This window comes from Hemiscyllium ocellatum, chromosome 7, assembly GCF_020745735.1.
Source record: "Hemiscyllium ocellatum isolate sHemOce1 chromosome 7, sHemOce1.pat.X.cur, whole genome shotgun sequence".
NCBI lineage: Eukaryota > Metazoa > Chordata > Chondrichthyes > Orectolobiformes > Hemiscylliidae > Hemiscyllium > Hemiscyllium ocellatum.
In genome coordinates this window covers 78824500-78844057 of record NC_083407.1, presented here as the reverse complement: position 1 = coordinate 78844057, position 19558 = coordinate 78824500, and the positions used below count along the sequence as shown (strand labels likewise).

At 39.6% G+C, this 19558-nt stretch overlaps 1 protein-coding gene across 1 annotated transcript in view; it reads right to left on the bottom strand.

Moving 5' to 3' along the window:
• Positions 1-3589: 3589 nt before the first annotated feature.
• wdr75 (WD repeat domain 75) overlaps positions 3590-19558 on the bottom strand; it is a 38450-nt gene continuing 22481 nt past the window's right edge. Inside the window, exons 14-21 of the mRNA XM_060827361.1 lie at positions 14868-15048; positions 12411-12505; positions 12189-12284; positions 10810-10979; positions 10647-10706; positions 9834-9965; positions 9656-9747; positions 3590-7360 (exon numbers count right to left, since the gene is read on the bottom strand). Coding sequence (XP_060683344.1) covers positions 7159-7360; positions 9656-9747; positions 9834-9965; positions 10647-10706; positions 10810-10979; positions 12189-12284; positions 12411-12505; positions 14868-15048 — 1028 coding nt within the window. The 3' untranslated portion in view covers positions 3590-7158. The remainder of the gene's footprint in view (positions 7361-9655; positions 9748-9833; positions 9966-10646; positions 10707-10809; positions 10980-12188; positions 12285-12410; positions 12506-14867; positions 15049-19558) is intronic.

The following is a 19558-nucleotide window of genomic DNA, read 5'->3' as shown; positions in this document are numbered from 1 at the left end:
GATCAATTTTTGCTTGGTGGACTATTAATTCCATGGAAGTATTAGTAGAAGTGGTGCCAATCAAATTACAAAGACATAGTGCTCGTGCCAAATTTGTATTTGCCTGGGTATTATTGGCTTTCAGGCTGAAGGGCGTGAATCTTCATTGGCACTTGGATTTAACACATGTATGCAATAAGTACAATTGTTCCTACAGAAGTCAGGGGCTGGCAAATAATGAAGGTCATTATTGGGGCACTATCATCTGTGTCTAATCTGTATAAGGTGCTACTTCCACTCTCTCTCACTCCCAGCCTGAGGACTAATATCCCGATAATATAGAACAGTCTTAACTTCAGGATGGCACCTTTTTACAATGTATCCACTTAGGTTTTCCTTTTATTTTAACTGCAGTTGGTGTCGTTAGCAGGACATCATATGGTCCTTCCCATCTGGGCATCAATACCTTTTGGTTAAATCTTTTAATTAGTAATTGATGCCCTAGTTGGATGTCAGGACTTAATGATTCCACAGTTAGTGGCACCACTTGCATCTCTGAGACCTGTAAATGATACTTAGTAATGGTATGAGTTAAAGTCAAAAATGTGTTGCTGGAAAAGCTCAGCAGGTCAGGCAACATCCAAGGAGGAGAATCGACGTTTCGGGCATGAGCCCTTCTTCAGGAATGAGGAAAGTGTGCCAAGCAGGCTAAGATAAAAGGTAGGGAGGAGGGACTTGGGGGAGGGGTGTTGGAAATGCAATAGGTGGAAGGAGGTTAAGGTGAGGGTGATAAGGTGAGGGTGATAGGCCAGAGTGGGAGTGGGTGCGGAGAGGTCAGGAAGAAGATTGCAGGTTAGGAAGATGGTGCTGAGTTCGAGGGTTGGGACTGAGACAAGGTGGGGGGAGGGGAAATGAGGAAACTGGAGAAATCTGAATTCATCCCGTGTGGTTGGAGGGTTCCTAAGCGGAAGATGAGGCGCTCTTCCTCCAGCCGTCGTGTTGCTATGGTCTGGCGATGAAGGAATCCAAGGACCTGCATGTCCTTGGTGGAGTGGGAGGGGAAGTTGAAGTGTTGAGCCACAGGGTGGTTGGACTGGTTGGTCCGGGTGTCCCAGAGGTGTTCTCTGAAACGTTCCACAAGTAGGTGGCCTGTCTCCCCAATATAGAGGAGGCCACATCGGGTGCAGCGGATGCAGTAAATGATGTGTGTGAAGATGCAGGTGAATTTGTGGTGGATATGGAAGGATGCCTTGGAACCTTGGAGGAAGTGTGCGCCCACACCTCTGAAGAGCAACCTACCCAGACCCATTTCCCTGACTAACACACCTAACACTATGGGCAATTTAGCATGGCCAGCAGTGGTAGAGGCAGGTACGGTAGATTCATTTAAGATGCGTCTGGATAAATGCATGTGTAAGTGAAGAATAGAGGGATACAGATGCTTAGGAATTGACCGATAGGTTTAGACAGTACATTTGGATCAGCTCAGGCTTGGAGAGCCTGTTCCTGGGCTGTACATTTTCTTTGTTTTTTGTTCTTTGTATATCTGGTCAGCATGGACGAGCTGAACCAAAGGGTCTGCTTCCGTGCTGTACATCTCTATGACTCTATGAGAACTAAGGACTAATTTCACCTCCTGCCCCACCCACCATAACCCTTCATCCCATTACTAATTAAAACTCTGCCTGTCGCCTCCTTAAATTCAATCAATGTCCCTGCATCCACCAAACTCTGGGGTAATGAATTCCACAAATTCTCAAGCCTTCTGAGAAAAGTAATTTCTTCTCATCTCTATTTTAAATCTATTACCCCTTATCCTTTCTCTCCATACTTCTTGATGTCATGAAACAAATCAATCTATTGCTTGAATTTACTCAATCACCCAGCCTCCTTAGCCCTCTGTTACTGCATCCCACAGGTTGACCACTGAGTGAAGAAATGTTTCCTCTTCTTAGTTCTAATTAGACTCCTGTATATTGTAACACTGTGACCTAAGGTCTGGACTCCTTAGCCAGGGGAAACACCCTCTCTGCAACTAGTCTGTCCACCCATGTCAGACTTTTATGCAGTTCTCTTTCATTCACAACCCCACTCATTCTTCTAACCTCTAGAAGAACAGACCCAATTGAACCAATCTGTCCTCATAAGAGGACAGTCCAGCTACCTTTGGTATCAGCTTAGTGAACATGTCACTTATGTTAGACTCTAGCTGTTTCTGCACGACTTATGTTAAAGCACTTAGTCCATAATTCAGTGCTTTTCTAATCCCCTCCCTCCTTTTTTTTAAAAAAAAGGAGTGGTGTCATGTTTTCCACCCTCCTATCAGCAGGATGGCTTTAGAGCCTATTGAGTTTTGAAAGATGACCACCATTGCATCAATACTTCCACTACCTTTAGTACTGTGGGATACAGATTCTCAGGCCTTTGGGATTCGTCAGCCTTTATCTTAGATTAGATTAGATTTCCTATAGTATGGAAACAGGCTGTTCGGCCCAACAAGTCTATACCGACCCTCCGAAGAGTAACCCACCCAGACCCATTCCCCTACCCTATATTTAACCCTGACTAATGCATTTAACCTATGGCAATTTAGCATGACCAATTCACCTGACCTGCACATCATTTGTATTGGGGGAGGAAACCGGAGCACCTGGAGGAAACCCATTGTAGACACGAGGAGAATGTGCAAACTCCACACAGACAGTGCATACTCAAGATTTGAAACATGAAATCCTTGTTTTAGGATGTCAAAGCTTGAACACTTCGTAATTAAAGGGCATCAGATTAAGAACAGAAAATAATCAGTAGCTCTTGCAATGCTTTGAAGCTACTACTTTTAAAATAGTACGAGATTAAGACAGAAGGCTTGCATTTTCTAAAAATGATCAAGTAAATGACTAAAATTAATAGAACATCATTCGTCCCAGGAAACAAAAGGCGACTTGCTTAAAACTTATATAGACAGGTGCTTCTCGAAGAATGGCATAAAATGGAGAAACAGAATCACTTAGGAATTAATCAGTGACTGGTTACATTTTTTTTGTTTTAACAGTATTTTCACTTTGCAATTCTCTAAATTCTACTAAATGGAAAAAAAAACACTGAATTTTCTGGTACTAACACTAATTCCCTTCAGCAAGGAATAAATGATACTGACATTTAGTCTCCTTTTTCCTATATAGTACAGCTCATGTGAAAGTAATTTCACTGCAATGATCATCATAGATAAGGCCAAAGTCCTGCTAATGCTGGAAACCTGAAATAAAAGCAGAAATCATTGGAGAAGTAGCAAGTCTAAGTAGCAAGGAGACCAAGCATCATGAAAGTCAAAATGAAAAAGTCTGCCCCACATGTCCAGCATGTTTCATCCAAAACTGCTTTTGTTCAACAAGAAAAACATGCACATGATTAAGCTTCTTGTAACTACATAGTCTATACAACATTCAACTGTCAGTTTTCGACAGCACATTTGTTATCAAGTATTGTTTTAAAAATCAATAAAAAAAATTTGTAGTACAGTTTCGCACACATTTTGTATACAGTGGTATTCAATGAAGAATGGGTACATCCACAAAATGTGCACTTTGAAATACATTCAAACAACATGGTGTAGACTTCACTTGTTTATTAGGAGCAAGGCGACATGCTACATAATATCACCTTACAAAAATTACTTGTGACTTAGGAGAAAGCTGACCCTCCATCAGAACTTAAAAGCACTAAGGAAGGTTACTGTTTTTAAGAGCAGGTAGGGAATAGAAGTGGAGAATAGAATAAACAGGCAAGATGTGAGACAGGGTTGAATGCAGGAGATTAAATGAAAAAAGATGATATTGAAAGCTAAGTGAGGTGGTAGCAGAACAAATAAAGGAGCAAAGAACTGTCTAGATGTATAAAGAGAAAAGCAGCATCAGAGTGTGGAGCTAAAAGGGCACATGTACCTCCTGAGCTTTCATATGCAGGTGACAGAGGGTGTATAGAAGGTTGATTGAGAAATGCAATGTTATAGTCCCTTCAGATGCTGACAGAGGAATGGAGGGGGAAGAAGAATGTTTGGTGGTGGCATCAGTCTGGATTTGTTTGCTGTTACATCAACTCTCTAATCAGCCTTTGTTAAGGGACCAGAACTGACCAGTTTATTCTGGTCTACTTGCCACTTGAAAGTTGTTTTCAAATTTGCAAGAGCATAAACTTGCCTCATCTTAATTCATTTTATTCAGAGATTCTCCTTTTATTTCAGAATTGGTCCATTTTTAATCTGCACCTGAATCCTTAAATATCCCTATCAGCATTAGCTACAGATAGAATCAAGCTGCAAAATTAGGTTGAAGAACTGTAAGCCATCTTAGAAGTGAATCTTGCCAGATTGGAATCACATTCTACAGCAGTTATTTTGCTCCTAGTCTGCAACCCCAACTCCTCTTCGGAGTATGCCAAAATATTTAAGATGTTAGTGCTTACATGTGCAATCTAACAGGAAATAACATGTGTGGTTGGCCAAGTGATTGACCACAGCCAACTTAAAAACAAAAAGATATTGCACAAGTGATTGATGAGGAGAGAAAAACAAGCAAATAGCACCATCTGTCAAAATACCATTGTAAGGACACCAAGTGAAGAATATGCCAGGCACAGAAGTTAGATCCAGACCTTCAGGAGGAGTTAGAAAGCAATTCTACACACAAACAATCAAAGACTTCTGGAACAATTTTCATGAAATGGCAGCTGACGCAAGGTTAATTGCTCATTTTAAAACTGAGATTGTCAGATTTATATTCATTAAGGCATTAAAGGATAATATGTATAAGCAGATTTAGGTCAGAATTCACCCTCACTTGCTAGCTGAAGGAAATACCAATTGGTTGAGCTTTTACCCAAGCTTGTTTACTTTGACCATAAGGCATAGGAGTGGAAGTAAGGCTATTTGGTCCATTGACTTGACTTAATGACATTTCCATTTCTGTGGTGAATTATATTTAATTTCTTGCACTGTACTATGACTTATATATAATGTCTCAAAACAGTACTTGAGACATAGAAGTAAGAGGCGGCCATTTGGACCCTTGGTCCATGCACTGCCATTTAATAAGACTGCTAATCTAACTTGCGGCCTTAACAGTACTTTCGTGTCTGCTCACCCCCAACTTCATTAAAGATCTGTTCAATGTCTTTGAGTTGATTCAAGGATGTAATGTCCTCTTCTATTTGTAGTACAGAATTTCCCAAATTCATGACATTCAGAGAAAAAATGTCTTCTTGTCTTCATCTGAAATAGAATACCCCTAAATTTGAAACTAAACCCCCTTGTTTTTGATCCCCTGCTCACATGGAGGGGAAATTATTCTCTCAGCAATTATCTTGTCAAGCCTCTTCAGAACCTTATATGTACATGAGATCACCTCGCATTCTTCTGGATTCCGATAAAGATTAGACTTCCATGACATTTCTTTATAACAGAATCCCCTTCACTCCAGAATTCAACCTCGTGAATGTTCTGAGTGGCCTCAAATTAAGAGAGCAAAACTGTATGCAGGACTCTATAATTGTAGCGTCAATAATGCACTGTATCTTTGTAGCAAGTTTTCCCTATTTTTAAAGTCCATTTCCTTTGCAATAAAACTATTATTCAATTTACCTTCCTAATTACTTGAGCTGCACAGCAATCTTTTGTGGTGTATGTATAAAGGGGATCTCTTTCACACCCTAGCCTGAAAGATCACTTTGTAATTTAACTTTTGAGGAGTCGAGATCCAGGATCCTTAGGAAAATAACTTTGAGGAACTAAAACAAAAAACTATCCCAATAGTAAGAAATCAATAGAGAAACAGAAGGTTGAAACAGCAAGACATGGCAGCAGCCCAGACTCCGTTCAGTCACTCTTACAAACCCAACGACAGCAGGTGGGAGCATAAAGGGGACAGAACTTTCAGCCTTTGGAGGATGCAAAAGGTAATGAGAATGATGCAGAAGTTGTCAAATTAAATCTCAAACTATTGGAGACATATTTATAATTAGGCACAGAACAATGGGGAGATCCAACAAGGCTACTCTCAAAGTTTAAAGGATTATGTAGGGACAAACTGGGGAGTATACCTTTACCATACATATGGATGCAGAAGAACCCTCTCCCATAAAACAACATCCAGAATGCTCAAGTCCAGAGAAACAAGCCCAGGTGAATAGGAAGGATTTGGAGAGATATGGGCCGGGTGGTGGCAGGTGGGACTAGATTGGGTTGGGATATCTGGTCGGCTTGGATGGGTTGGACCAAAGGATCTGTTTCCATGCTGTACATCTCTATGACCCTTTGACTGCACCCCACCCCACCACCGCCACAACCCAAAAGTCAAATCCATGGCCCCATGGGTGGTTCTGCTACACAAGAGAAGGAAGGAAGAAGATGAGTATCAGGAAATATAAGTGTACCCCTGTACCCACAGGTTACACATTCCAAGACCTACTGCGGATGACAGAAACTGCATATATAGTGAACCCCATCATTTAAATAGGCAACTTAACCTCCTGGAATAAATGTTTGGTGTGTTCCATGTAGTGGTTGGGGATTCATTCGTAAAGAGAACAGACAGGCATTTCTGTAGCTACAGAAGAGACTGCTGGATGGCACAGTTCCTTAATGGAGCCAAGGTCATGGATGTCTCACCAAAGGGCATTCTAAAGGAATGTGTGCGCACATGAGAACAGCTAGTGGTTGTGGTACATAATGGGATCAATGACATAGGTTGAAAAAAAAGGGCTGAGGTCCTACAAACCAAATGTATGAGTTAGGACATGCATTAAAACGTAAAACCTGAAAGGTAAAGCTGCTGTAGTCTTACCAGACCACAGGGGTGTGCTCTCAAATCAACTGGTGTTGCTTTAACCCAAGGGTGACCAAGCCCCGACTAAGAAAGGCTGAATAGATTCTTTAATGGTAACTTCAGCTGGCACAAAAATTGAACCCATGCTATTGGCATCACTATAAACCAGCATCCATCCAACTGAGCCAAACAACATTACAGAACAAATACACAAAAGACCTTATATCTCCCAAACAAAATTATAACAAACACAGTCAGTTTTAAAAACAAAGCTTTATATAGATAACAATGACTAAATATGGTGTACTAGAAATATTTAACATTTTATCCTGCCATTTCCCAATAGCTGTCCAGCTGTAATCTATAATGTAGATATCCAGCTGAAATCAATCTTCCGAAGTTTTTTAAGCTCTTTTTGCTCAGATTTGGTCAGCTTAGGTAACAGTTCCTCTGCTGAATATGCCTCCTTTGTTTCTTGCTCATCTTCAACAAGAGTAATTTCCGTGTCAGATTCATCTTCCTCTTTCTCACTGTCCATTTCCTCCACCTCTTCTTCTTTTGCACTAATTTCACATGTTACAGAAATGAATAATCAGTTTAAAACAGAATTAGAAACAGATTTTTTTCTTTCAAGTGAATTATTTGGGAGTAAAATTCGAACACCTAATTACTTCAATTTAATTTGACTGATTATTCCAAACAATTATCACTCAAGTGAAGATATTCTTAGCATCAGTTCCAACTTATTTTTCAGTGTCCCTTACGACTATAAAAAATAGTCGGCTGTTCAGCCTCTCAAGCCTGCTCAGCCAGGATCCGAAAATGCAGTTCCTTTATTCTTCCTGCCAAACTGCATAACCTCACATTTTACCCGATTATATTTCATCTGCCAAGCTTACTTGTTTAACTTGTCTCTATCCTTCTTCCTGATGAAGGGCTCTGGCCCGAAACGTCGAATTTCCTGTTCCTTGGATGCTGCCTAACCTGCTGTGCTTTAACCAGCAACATATTTTCAGCTCTATCATTCTTTAGACTGTCATCCTCATCACTTGCCTTTCCACATATTTTTGTTCCATCTGCAAACTTGGCTACATATATTCACTTTTCAAGGCATTAATAACTATTGGAAATAATTGCTGCCCAAGAACTGATCCCTGTGGAACTCCATTAGTTACAGGGTCATTCTGAAAATGCCCCTGTTACCCTAATTCTGTCTATTAGCCAATGTTTTATCCATGCTAGTACACTATCTAAAATATCACTTATCAAGTAACTTAAGGTGTGGTGCCTTACCAAGGTCTTCTGAATATCTAAATAAATTACATCCACCCTCATCCCTCTAAAATATGAACTTTTTTACACTTCATTTCCTACATCATTACCTTTAATGCTCAATTTTAAGCCAATAACAATGAAACCACTGCAAGCTTCTCAACAGTCTGCCACTCACTCATTTGAAGTCTATGATCATGAGTGAGACAAGCCCATATATTATGCAGGAATACATGATCATGTGTTTAGCATTGCTGAAATTTTCTCCAATTTGTTCTTATTATTTGTCATGCTTTGGTTTAAAAATCTTAATTGGAATTGTCAATCAGCAACTAAACTCAACACATCTTAACTGAATCCTTCTCCTCTACTCCTCATTTACTGCCTTTCTGATTCTGCTCAGATTCAAATTATTTTGGCTGCTCATCACGTGTTTTAGTTAATGCAACAGCAGACAACTTATGTAGTAAAAACAAGTTTACTTGATATTTGCTTTTTAATTCATTCATGGGATATGGACTTCACTGCTGGGTCAGCATTTGTTGCCTAGGTGGTGATGGTGGTTAGCTGCCTTCTTGGACTCTGCAACACATTTGATGCAACACAGTGCTTTCAGCAAGTTCCAGAATTTTGACTCAGTGACCCTGAAATAACTGATGTGCCATACAAGTGTCATACCAAGTAATGCTGTTGAGTGGTTTGAAAGGTACATGTAAGCCATGCTAGTCCTGTGTATCTATTGCCCTTATCCTTCAAGATGGCAATGGCGTGAATTTTAAAGGTTGTCTGAAAAGCCTTGGTGAAGTTTTGCATTTTATCATGTAGACATTACACACCGCTGTTACTGTGCTTCAGTGGTGGATGGAGTGAATGTTTAGGAATGTGGCGCCAATAGTATAAGATCTGAAGGTCAAGAAGAAAAATCTAACCCAAACCACAAAGGCCTTAAGTGCATAAAAAATAGGAAAGGACTTGGCTTTTCAGTCCCTCGGGTCTGCTCCGCCATTCAACAGGACTGCGAATGATCTAACATTTCTCATATCCACTTCCATGCATTTTCTCCATTACCAGTGATTCACTACTGATCAAGTATTTCTCAGCTTTAAATAGACACATGGATTCTGCCTCCACAGCAAGGAGCTCCAAAGACTCTCAAACCCTCAGAAGAAATTCCTCCTCATTCCAGTCTTAAACTGGTGCCCCTTAATTCTGAGATTATGCTCTTTGGTCATAGACGCTCACAAAACGCCGTCTCAGAATTTACCCTGTCAAATCTCTTAAAAGTTCTATGTTTCAATGAGATCATCTCTCATTCCTTCTAAATTCCAGTAAGCAGAGTCCCAACCTGTTTAGCCTTTGATCATAGGACAATCCTTTCATACCAGGAATTACTCATGTTAAACCTTCTGTGAAGGCCTCCAATGAAATGGTCCTTTTCTATCTAATCAAAGTAACTGAAGGGTTATACAAAGAGCAAGCACACAGACAATGGGAAAATCTCAAATAATGTTTGCTTGTGTTAGCAAAATCTTAACTGCATTTTGAATATGTCACATATTCCTAAGCCACCAATTTATACATCTTACCTTGTGCCCATCTTGGAAATCATCAATGAGTTCACAAACATTGAACAGAGGAATGATGCATTTGGCAGAACATGAGCTGGTGTATGAAGCATCTTGAAAATAAAATGAAGAAAGCTTTTCAGAAAACCGAAGTGGTCAAGACTGCACATTCACAACTGCTCATCATGAAGGTACTCACCTCATCAATTGTAGCCGATCCTTCAGGCAGTGCTGTTTGTTTCGCTTCTGAAACAAAACTGGTTTGCTGCTCCCTATGCTTTCGCAGCAACACATGGAAAGGAGTCATGGGAATGTTTTCTTCTATGACCAGCTGAAAGAAAATTGAATATATAAAGTTGCAGATGTTGAACAAAAGATTCCCAGAAGCCACTCTTCATAGAAACAAAAAGAGAACTTTATCAGCATGAAACACCTAGAACAATAACAAACAGAATTCAGTAAAGGTAATTTATTAAAGCTTCTCAACCTTCAACGTTGTCAAAGTGACGAGGAATAAGTAGGGGAATGAGATAGGCTGGGCTGTTCTTACACAACAGAAGCAAAAATGGTCTCCTGTGTTGCAACAATTATTCTAACCTACACAATTTAGAGTTATTTCAGTTGATATTTTAAGTCACTATATCATTAATGTATTATCAATTGTACAAATAAATTAAAAATAAGGTTTCTAAACCTCTTATCACAGTATGTTGCTACCTTGCTAGACAAACACCAGTCAACATTATCCAAAATCTCTCAAAAACTCAGATTATTTGTACTTTATATCACTAGAATGAATTAAAGGTTGCATTAGATTTTCACAATTCAGATGGTATTTTCAAACTTCTTGAACTTTGAATACTATTTTCCACTTTCAATAAACAAAGAATCAAAAAGGTTTTTATATCTACTACTTGAAAAACAAATTTTTTCATAAGATATAATGCATGACTTATACAAAATATTTTGTTCTTTGGCTTATAGCCACATTATTATTGTACTAGCTACATACATGCTTGCTGGATGATGTCAATCTTTCTTCTACTGATTCTGTACCGAATGTCATCAAGTTCTGTAAGGGAAAAAAAACTTAATCAACTTAGTAAATAGTAAATAAGCAAAAAAGATCGAATCTCTTAACTAGTTTTCAAATTCACCATATAAATTTGTTTTACCTGTGAAGCAGACAGGAAGTAGAGCTGGGATCTGGCTAGCCATTGCTTACCATCAGAATTGTAGTCCTCAGGAAATTCTCTGGGAACAAAGAGAGCCCACTGAACCAGACCAGAACACACATTCTTCTGCATGTACAGGGGCCTTGGCTCGTTAGGCTTAAAAACAAACACTAGGACAAAGAAAGAACATGAAATGAAAAACAATGAAGTTGACAACTGCTGAAAAACATGATATATTCCACTTGTGTTCATATCCTTCCATTAAAATTAACAGTTGCAAAGTATTAGGAAAATAAAAATTAACTTCTTTGCTGCATAAGGCTTAAAACATCAAACAAACCCAACAGCTAATGTTCTTACAGATAAGACAGTTTCATATCAAACCACTTAAGGACAGATGTAATGAGTAATTGTGACTTTGTAAAACAGTAAATTTAAGACTTAAATGTGATCCCCTTTGAATCAATCCTAGAGGTTATTTTCTAATATCTTAGACTACAAGACAAAACATTACACAAAGTATTCTAAGCTATACCTATTAATTCTGGTGTTATGTAACATTTATAGCATAATATATAAGCAGTCCGGCCCATTAATATGGTAGTGCAAATTTGGAGAGAACGTAAAGTTTGATTTTTACTTCACAAATGTTCCTCCACAAAAATTGCAGAAAATGCATCACGTGCATAGCAGAACAGCAAACATGGTGAAAAACAGATTTTGCATTTTTTATTACAGAAATCTAGACAATTTTCAAATTCAGAAATTATAGAAATGCAACAGAACATCAATAGGAAGAACTGCAGTGTCAGAAACTGGTAGGTTTATACAGCCTACTTTTGCTCTCTTACCACCTCACCACAGAATGCTGTGGACATGTTTCAGGAGTCATTGGCATTTGACAAAATCAACATTAGAAGAGCAAGTTTCAGTTTCTGCCAAGTTGAATGGCTATTACATAGCAAGGAAAACAAATGCCATCTTTTGTGGCCACATATCTAGATCCTTCTCCCTGGCACAAAGCAAAGCTTAAAGGAGCAAGCTGGCATTTTTAAAATCTGACTGTTCACAAAGACAAGCAATTAGTCACAAATGAAGTGACAAAAAAATTCAAGTGAAATATTATAGTACCATGAATTTATTACACGAAGTTTGCAAAATCATTCATCTTTGTTTAAAAGGTTTGCATTTAAGATTTATTAGCTACAAATTAATATGACTTCTTGAACATATCTTTTGTGATTAAGTAATCAAATGAAAACAATAATTTGATCAATCTTAAAATTACAATGACTGCACGACAGAAAATATGATACTTGCTTAATTTACTTATGAAAAATACAGCATATATTGCAGTTAAATACAACTACTATACTTACAGTCTGTAACCTGAGAAAATTCAGTAAAAGCAGCAACATTTTCAGAAAGAGGGTCAACTTGCAAGACTTTAACATTCAACTGTGTGCTCCATTCCACTGCAGAACAAAAATGAGAAACTCAACAGCAGTTTAATGATAATAAATGGCATGACTGCAAAATCTCAGTACTTTGAAAATCACAGATTTAGATTATCATATTGTTAAACAAAAAAAAACACTTACAGCTACAGCTTAAAAGGTTCCAACAGCACAAGAAACCATTATCAGTTGTTCCAAGGAGGTACTTGGAACAGCTGAGTCTTCCAAAGGCAAGGTCTCTGAAAGATACAAGTGAAACTTGTAATAAAAATAACATTAATTCTTGATTAGAAATATTGCAAATTTCATTTCTCATGCAATTGCCAATCGTTAATGAGAACACGCAATCCTGAAATGGCTGATTTCATAAAATTTTATTGTCTCATGGGTGTTTCAAAAGATCACTTTTCTGGGTCAATGATTTTTAGAATTAAAGCATTTACAACTAACAACTATCCGATGTAAAATATGAACAGTCCAAAGAGTCCATTTCTAAAACTGTTCAACTGTTAGCGAGTTTTGAGAAGATTTGTAGCTCAGGTTGAGGTTCTGGAAGTTGCTTTGCTCACTGAGCTGGAAGGTTCAGTATCAAATGTTTCGTCACCACACTGGGCAACATCTTCACTGAGCTTCCGAATGAAGCACCGGTGGTGTAGCCCCTTTCTATGTTTGAGTTTCCTTGGGTTGGTAATGTCATTTCCTGTGGTGACATCATTTCCCATGGTGATGTCAATTTCTGTTCTTTTTCTCAGGGGGTGGTAAATAGGATCCAAGTCATCACAACATCCACAAAGCTTCATTAGAACATTTCAATGAGCCACCACACCGTGCAGCACAGAGGAACTACACAGAGCAGAGGAAAATCACTTATATAGTGTATTCAAAAAGAATGGGTACCAATGAACACAGCCCACTGATTTCTCAGCAACAAACCCCAACAAGCAGACAAAACACATCCAGAAACCTTAACGACTCTCCCCTACAAAGACATCTCTGAAATGACTGCCAGACTACTCAGACGCCTTGGCATCATGGTAGCCCAAAGATCCACCAACACACTAAAACAGCAGCTTATGAACTTGAAAGACCCTATACAGACAACAAGCAAAATAATGTCATCTACAAAATACCTGGTAAAAACTGCAAACACTACATTGGGCAGAAAACTAGCCACCAAGATACATGAACATTAACTAGCCACAATGGCATGACCCTCTCTCACTAGAACCCTTACATACAGATAAGGAAGGACACCACTTCGACTGGGACAACACATCCATCCTAGGACAAGCCAAACAGAGACATGCACGAGAATTCCTAGAAGCATGGCATTCCAACCAGAACTCTATCAACAAACACATCGAGTTAGACCCCATCTATCACCCCCTGAGAAAAAGAACAGGAAAGGCCATCACCATAGAAAATGATGTCACCACAGGAAATGACACCACCAACCCCAGGAAACTCAAACATAGAAATAGAAAGCAGGCTACACCACCAGTGCTTCATTCGGAGGCTCACTGAAGAGGTTAACTAGTATGGTGACGAAACATCTGAAAACAAACCTTCCAGCTCAGCAAGCACACCTACATCCATGTTCAACTGTGTCGTGCTCTGAACAGTCAAAATTAATTGAGTTGCAGATTGTGTTTACATTTGTGGAACAGCAAGATGATCAAGACAAAACATGTGAAAGACTCATGCAGGAGTGGTGGAAGAGTTGGGCAAGTGTAGTAGATACACTTAGAGAACATCAACACATTTCCACTGCTACGGAACTTCGTCCGGGTCAGCCTGGAAAACAGATGGGTTGCCCACTAAACAGAGGCTGGGAGACAATTTGCATATGAAAGCTCTAATTATAGACCATTTCATAATCGCATTGGTATGTTATCAATGATGTAATAGCTCCCTTTATCATATGGTATAGCCACTGAAGGCAGAGGTTCCATGCCAGAAACAATGGGCTATATTGATGGAAGGCGGCCATAAAAGCTGACCGAGGGCAATCCAATAGAGTGGCCTACCACCTTGGGTAGATTCTGATTTGTTGATTGTTGTGCAGGAGGGTGCTTCATTTCAGGCAGTCACACAATCCCCAACCTCTTGCTGAGATTGCTGAGGGTCTAAAGCTGCTAGCTCTCTGTATTAGTTTGGTAGAATAAGGAGCAATCACAGCATGCTTGCAAGTGGCCAATTAGGATGCTACTTCTAGGAAGATGGCTTTTCCTGTCTTGTTATAAACGAGAGTGTATTTTTGGTCCCTATTTGGTCCTAATATCAAATAGTCAACTTCAAAGCAAAAATATATCAAAATTTTTTACATTCGATTGGCTCTCTTAATCAAAGATTCTCTTCACTTTGGATAGCTTTTATCAAAAGTGAAAGGTCCATCTCACAGTGCAAACTGCAGTAATACTATGATTAGCTGACGTTGACAGAGTAAAATCAGTCATGAAGAGGCTGAAAACTGGGTAATTGAACATTGTGAAGGTAAAAAAACCCAAAATTTCTAAGAGGTGAAATATTATTTTCAAAATTAGAGCCATATGACATTTATATTTTACAGCCAGACAGCAACTAAATTTGTGGAGGACTTACTGTATTTTCCCAGGTGGATGGCAGAAGGTGCATTTCAGATCCCAAGTGTCTGGGTCCCATAAAGTAATGATCTGTTCAAAACTGACAGCAAGCAAGGAACCATCTTCAGAGAAACTACAATTTGTGGCCTGAAGGTGGTGATATGTTCCCACAAAATCACAGCTCCAGCATACACACTTTCCTGGAAATGAATTACAAGAAAAACAGCACATTATGTAAAACACCATGTGCAGAAAAATCACAATTACCTGAACTTCTGCATTGGCAATTTAGTTCAAATGTTTGAGTACTTGACACCAAGTTACAAGAAACTGCACAATACAAAAATGCAAAATACAAAATATCAATATTAGCCTCACTTTTCAAAAAGGGGGACTGGGCATACACTAATAAGTTTAACTTTTATAAATAAATCATTATTCCTGTGATCAACAAACCACATGCACCAAAGCTAAAGAGTAGACAGCAGGGAAAACCATGATTTGAGTGGTGCTGGAAATGCACAGCAGGTCAGGCAACATCTGAGGAGCAGGAAGATCGACGTTTCGGGCAGGAGACCTTCATCAGGAATCATCATTCCTGATGATGGGCTCCTGCCCGAAATGTCGATGTTGTCCAACCTGCTGTGCCTTTCCAGCTCCACTCAAATCTCCAGCATCTGCAGTCCTCACTTTCGCAGGCAAAGTGATTTCTATCAGCAAATCAGGTATTAAAATAAATGATAGGACAGGTTTGTTATTTCATATAATTTTTCAAAGAAGTAATAATCAGTTTGTTGAAACTGGATGGCAAAATTCTGTAACTCCATGTGGAAACCTATACAAACACACCTTCTACTGTTGAATCACATACAATTGAAAGTGCACCAAGAATATGTTACCTAGTTGTTCCATTGTTAAGGTTGTCAAGAGGCAAAAACTTACCCAAACCTTTTGAAAACTTTGAACAATGTTTTACAAATTGCATTTACAGGGACTAGAACACAAGAAACCAATGTGGAAAAAAAAGGAACAGCATTTTACACATGAACAGAGTGTGCTCTATTGGAATAGAGATGCAACAACTGTCAATTTTAGTTCTCAACCAGACAGGTGGACTCTGATTAGTCAGAATAATGCATTGGCAATGGATTAGAGACTGGCAGTCTTCACAACCGAATTTTCCCATGAAAATAGTAAAACATATGTATAGATTACTTTTCTCTTCATTAAAAAAAGGACCCGGTGTCTTAATACATGTATCTTCTAGCATGCATCACAACATGAGCCTGATTAATACTTTTAAACTGGTTTCCAATGTACTACTTAGTACAGTTTGACGTATTTTATCCACTGATTCCAACAGTAGAATCACATCTAATTGTGGACACATTGTTCTGAGGTTTGCAAACATAGAGTGAGTGAGCACAATTGGTATGTTGTCACTGTGAATCGTCAAAGGGTCATTAAAATTACCCACATCCTTACTGGATTTCTTATCTAAAACCTGAAATATCTGCTCGTTATTCTTGTATCATCCACTTCCCTTTGTCTACTTTAGACAAGGTGTTATAATCTACTCTATAATCTAACCTTCACCAAAATTTCCCCATAATTTTGTGCACTCTAATTTCAAAGATAACGCATATGCCTGAAATAAGTTTGGTAAATCTTTTCAGGGTGACTATGGAGTAGGTCAAGGTGCAAACCAGAGTTAAGATAATTAGATGGGGGTGGGGTGCTCAACTTGAGTGAAGTGACAACCATTCTAGTTCAGGTAAACTAGTATGAAGCATTGGCAGATAAACCGGTAATGGAACAATCAACTGCCTTTAAAAAGGCGCGTTGTTTGGGTACAGCTGATACATATTTCAAGATTTTTGCAGAACAAACAAAATTAAAAACGTTCCTGAAATGATTAAAAAAATAGTAAGAGAAAGCAGAAGGATGCCTGCACTACAACTAACATGGCTAAGGCAAGCGAGGACCTGGTCGAACATAAAGCTCAGAAAGCAAGTGCAGAGTTAGCCAAGAAACGTCAAATGAGGCTATGGTTAGCATAAAAAGGAATCCAATCATTTTGTTCAGGCATAAAAATGGTAGGAGTAAAAGGCATATGGACTCTTATGGAGAGGGCGGAGAGAAACCAGGGCTACTGGGAAAGTCAGTTTTTCCCACTTAAAAACACTTAGCTTGAAAGTTGGGCTTCCATTTTGAGAAGAGCAGCGAGGAGAGAGGGTGGAGAGAAATAAGAGCTGCCAGAAAGTTTTTAAATGGGTAAGATCTAAACCAGAGACCCGACACCGTAGGGCCTCCCTCCAAACCACTTCCTCTAACCTTACTAAGAGTCTATAAAGTCTAAGTTTTCAGGTTCTCTCACTTTTTTTCCCCTTCTCTTTGTTTAGTTCTGATTTGGAGATGCCAGTGTTGGACTGGGGTGTACAAAGTTAAAGATCACAACACCAGGTTATAGTCCAACAAGTTTAATTGGAGGCACTAACTTTCGAAGCACCGCTCCTTCGTCAGGTGATTGTGGAGGACACAATTATAAGGCACAGAATTCATAGCAAAAATTTACAGTATGATGCAACTGAAATTATACATTGAAAAATATCTTGATTGACTATTGAGTCTTTCATCTGTTCGAATATCATGATAGTTCCACTTCTTTCATGTGTAAATCACAAAACCTTTTTAAGAAGTTGGTGTTAGCTAGACAATATGTTGAAGGTGTTAGCCCTCTGTGTTCTCTGTCTGTGACATGATGTTTAGATTGTTTCTAATCTAAAAAGAGGGATTACAGAGTTTTACATGAATTCATGCAGTGACTCAGCCAACGTTGTCTATCTTATATGTTGCAGACAATGATGCCCTGAGGCATGATACATTGGTGAAACCATGCAAAGGCTAAGGCAACAGATGAATGGGCACCACACAACAATCAACAGACAGGAATGTTCGTCACAGTTGGGGAACACTTCAGCAGTCCAGGACATTCGACCTCGAACCTTCGGGTGATCATCCTCCAAGGCAGACTTTGGGACAGGCAGCAGCGAAAAGTGGCCGAACAGTGGCCGATAGACAAGTTCCATACCCCTAGAGGCGGCCTCTACCGGGACCTGGGGTTCATGTCACACTACAGGTAACTACCATTGCACTATACACACACGGACGCACACATACACAGACACCCTTGCAGACACACACACACTCCCACAGGCATCCTGAGACTTAGACCACTCGATAGTGATGCACACACACATGCACTCTCTCACAGAGACTCACAACCCCCCACCCCAGACACACACACACACACACTCCCACATGCACCCCCTCACAGACTTAAGACACTCTACACTCACTATACACTCTCTCACACGCACAATCCCCAACCCAGACAGACAGACAGACACACACAAAGACCCACATGCACATATATATTTTGTGCTGTGAATTTGTACTTGCAGAGTTACATTGTACTTTGCTCAAAAACTGCATGAATTCATGTCTAACTCTGATCTCACTTTTTAGATTAGAATCAATCTAAACATCATGGCATAGACAGAACACAGGGGTCTAACACCTTCAACATATCGTCTAGCTAACACCAATTGTTACAGCTAACCTGAGAATGCAACTTCTTAAAAAGGTTTTGTGATTTACACATGAAAGAAGTGAAATTATCATGGTATTCGAACAGATGAAAGACTCAACAGACAATCAAGGTATTTTTCAATGTATTATTTCAGTTACATCACACTAAGGTTTTGCTATAAATTCAGTGCCTTACAATTGTGTCCTCGACAAACACCTGATGAAGGAGCGGCGCTCCGAAAGCTAGTGCTTCCAAATAAACCTGTTGGACAATAACCTGGTGTTGTGTGATTTTTAACTTTGTTTAGTTCAGTGTTGACTTTCAGATTAGCAGGGTATGGCTGATAGGGCAGTTGCATGTTCCTGCTACAGAATGTGGCAGGTGAGAGACACGACACAGGTCTCTGCCGAACACATCTGTGGGAAGTGTACTCAACCCCAACTCCTCCAAAACAGAGTTAGGAAACTGGAACTGGATGAACTGTGGATCATCTGGAAGGCGGAGGGAGAAATTGAGGGGATGTACCGGGAGGTGGTCACTTCTCAGACACAGCATAAGGACAGTTGGGTTAAAGTCAGGGGGAGGAAAGGGAAACAACAGATAGAGCAGAGTTGCCCTGTGGCCATTCCCCTCAGCAATAAGTATACCGTTTTGGACACTGCTGGTAGAGATGGCCTACCAGGGGAAAGCCATAGTTGTCAGGTCTCTGGCATTGAGGCTCAGAAGGGGGAGGGGGTGGGGGTGGGAAAGGGAAAGAAAGAGAATAGAAAAGCACTAGTGATTGGGTACTCAATAGTTAGACAGATTGACAGGAGATTTTGTGGTCAGGAACGGGACTCCTGGAAGGTATGCTGCCTCCCTGGTGTCAGGATCCGGGATGTCACCAATCAGGTTTACAGGATTCTGAAGGAGAAGGGTGAGCAGCCAGAAATCATGGTACATATTGGCACCAATGATATAGCCAGGAAAGGGATTGAGGATCTGAAAAGTGACTACAGAGAGCTAGGTTGAAGCAAAAGAGCAGGACGAATAGTGATCTCAGGTTTGCTGCCACACAATAATGAGGTGAGGAACAATCAGTGAGTGCAGCTTAACATGTGGCTGTGAGACTGGTGCAG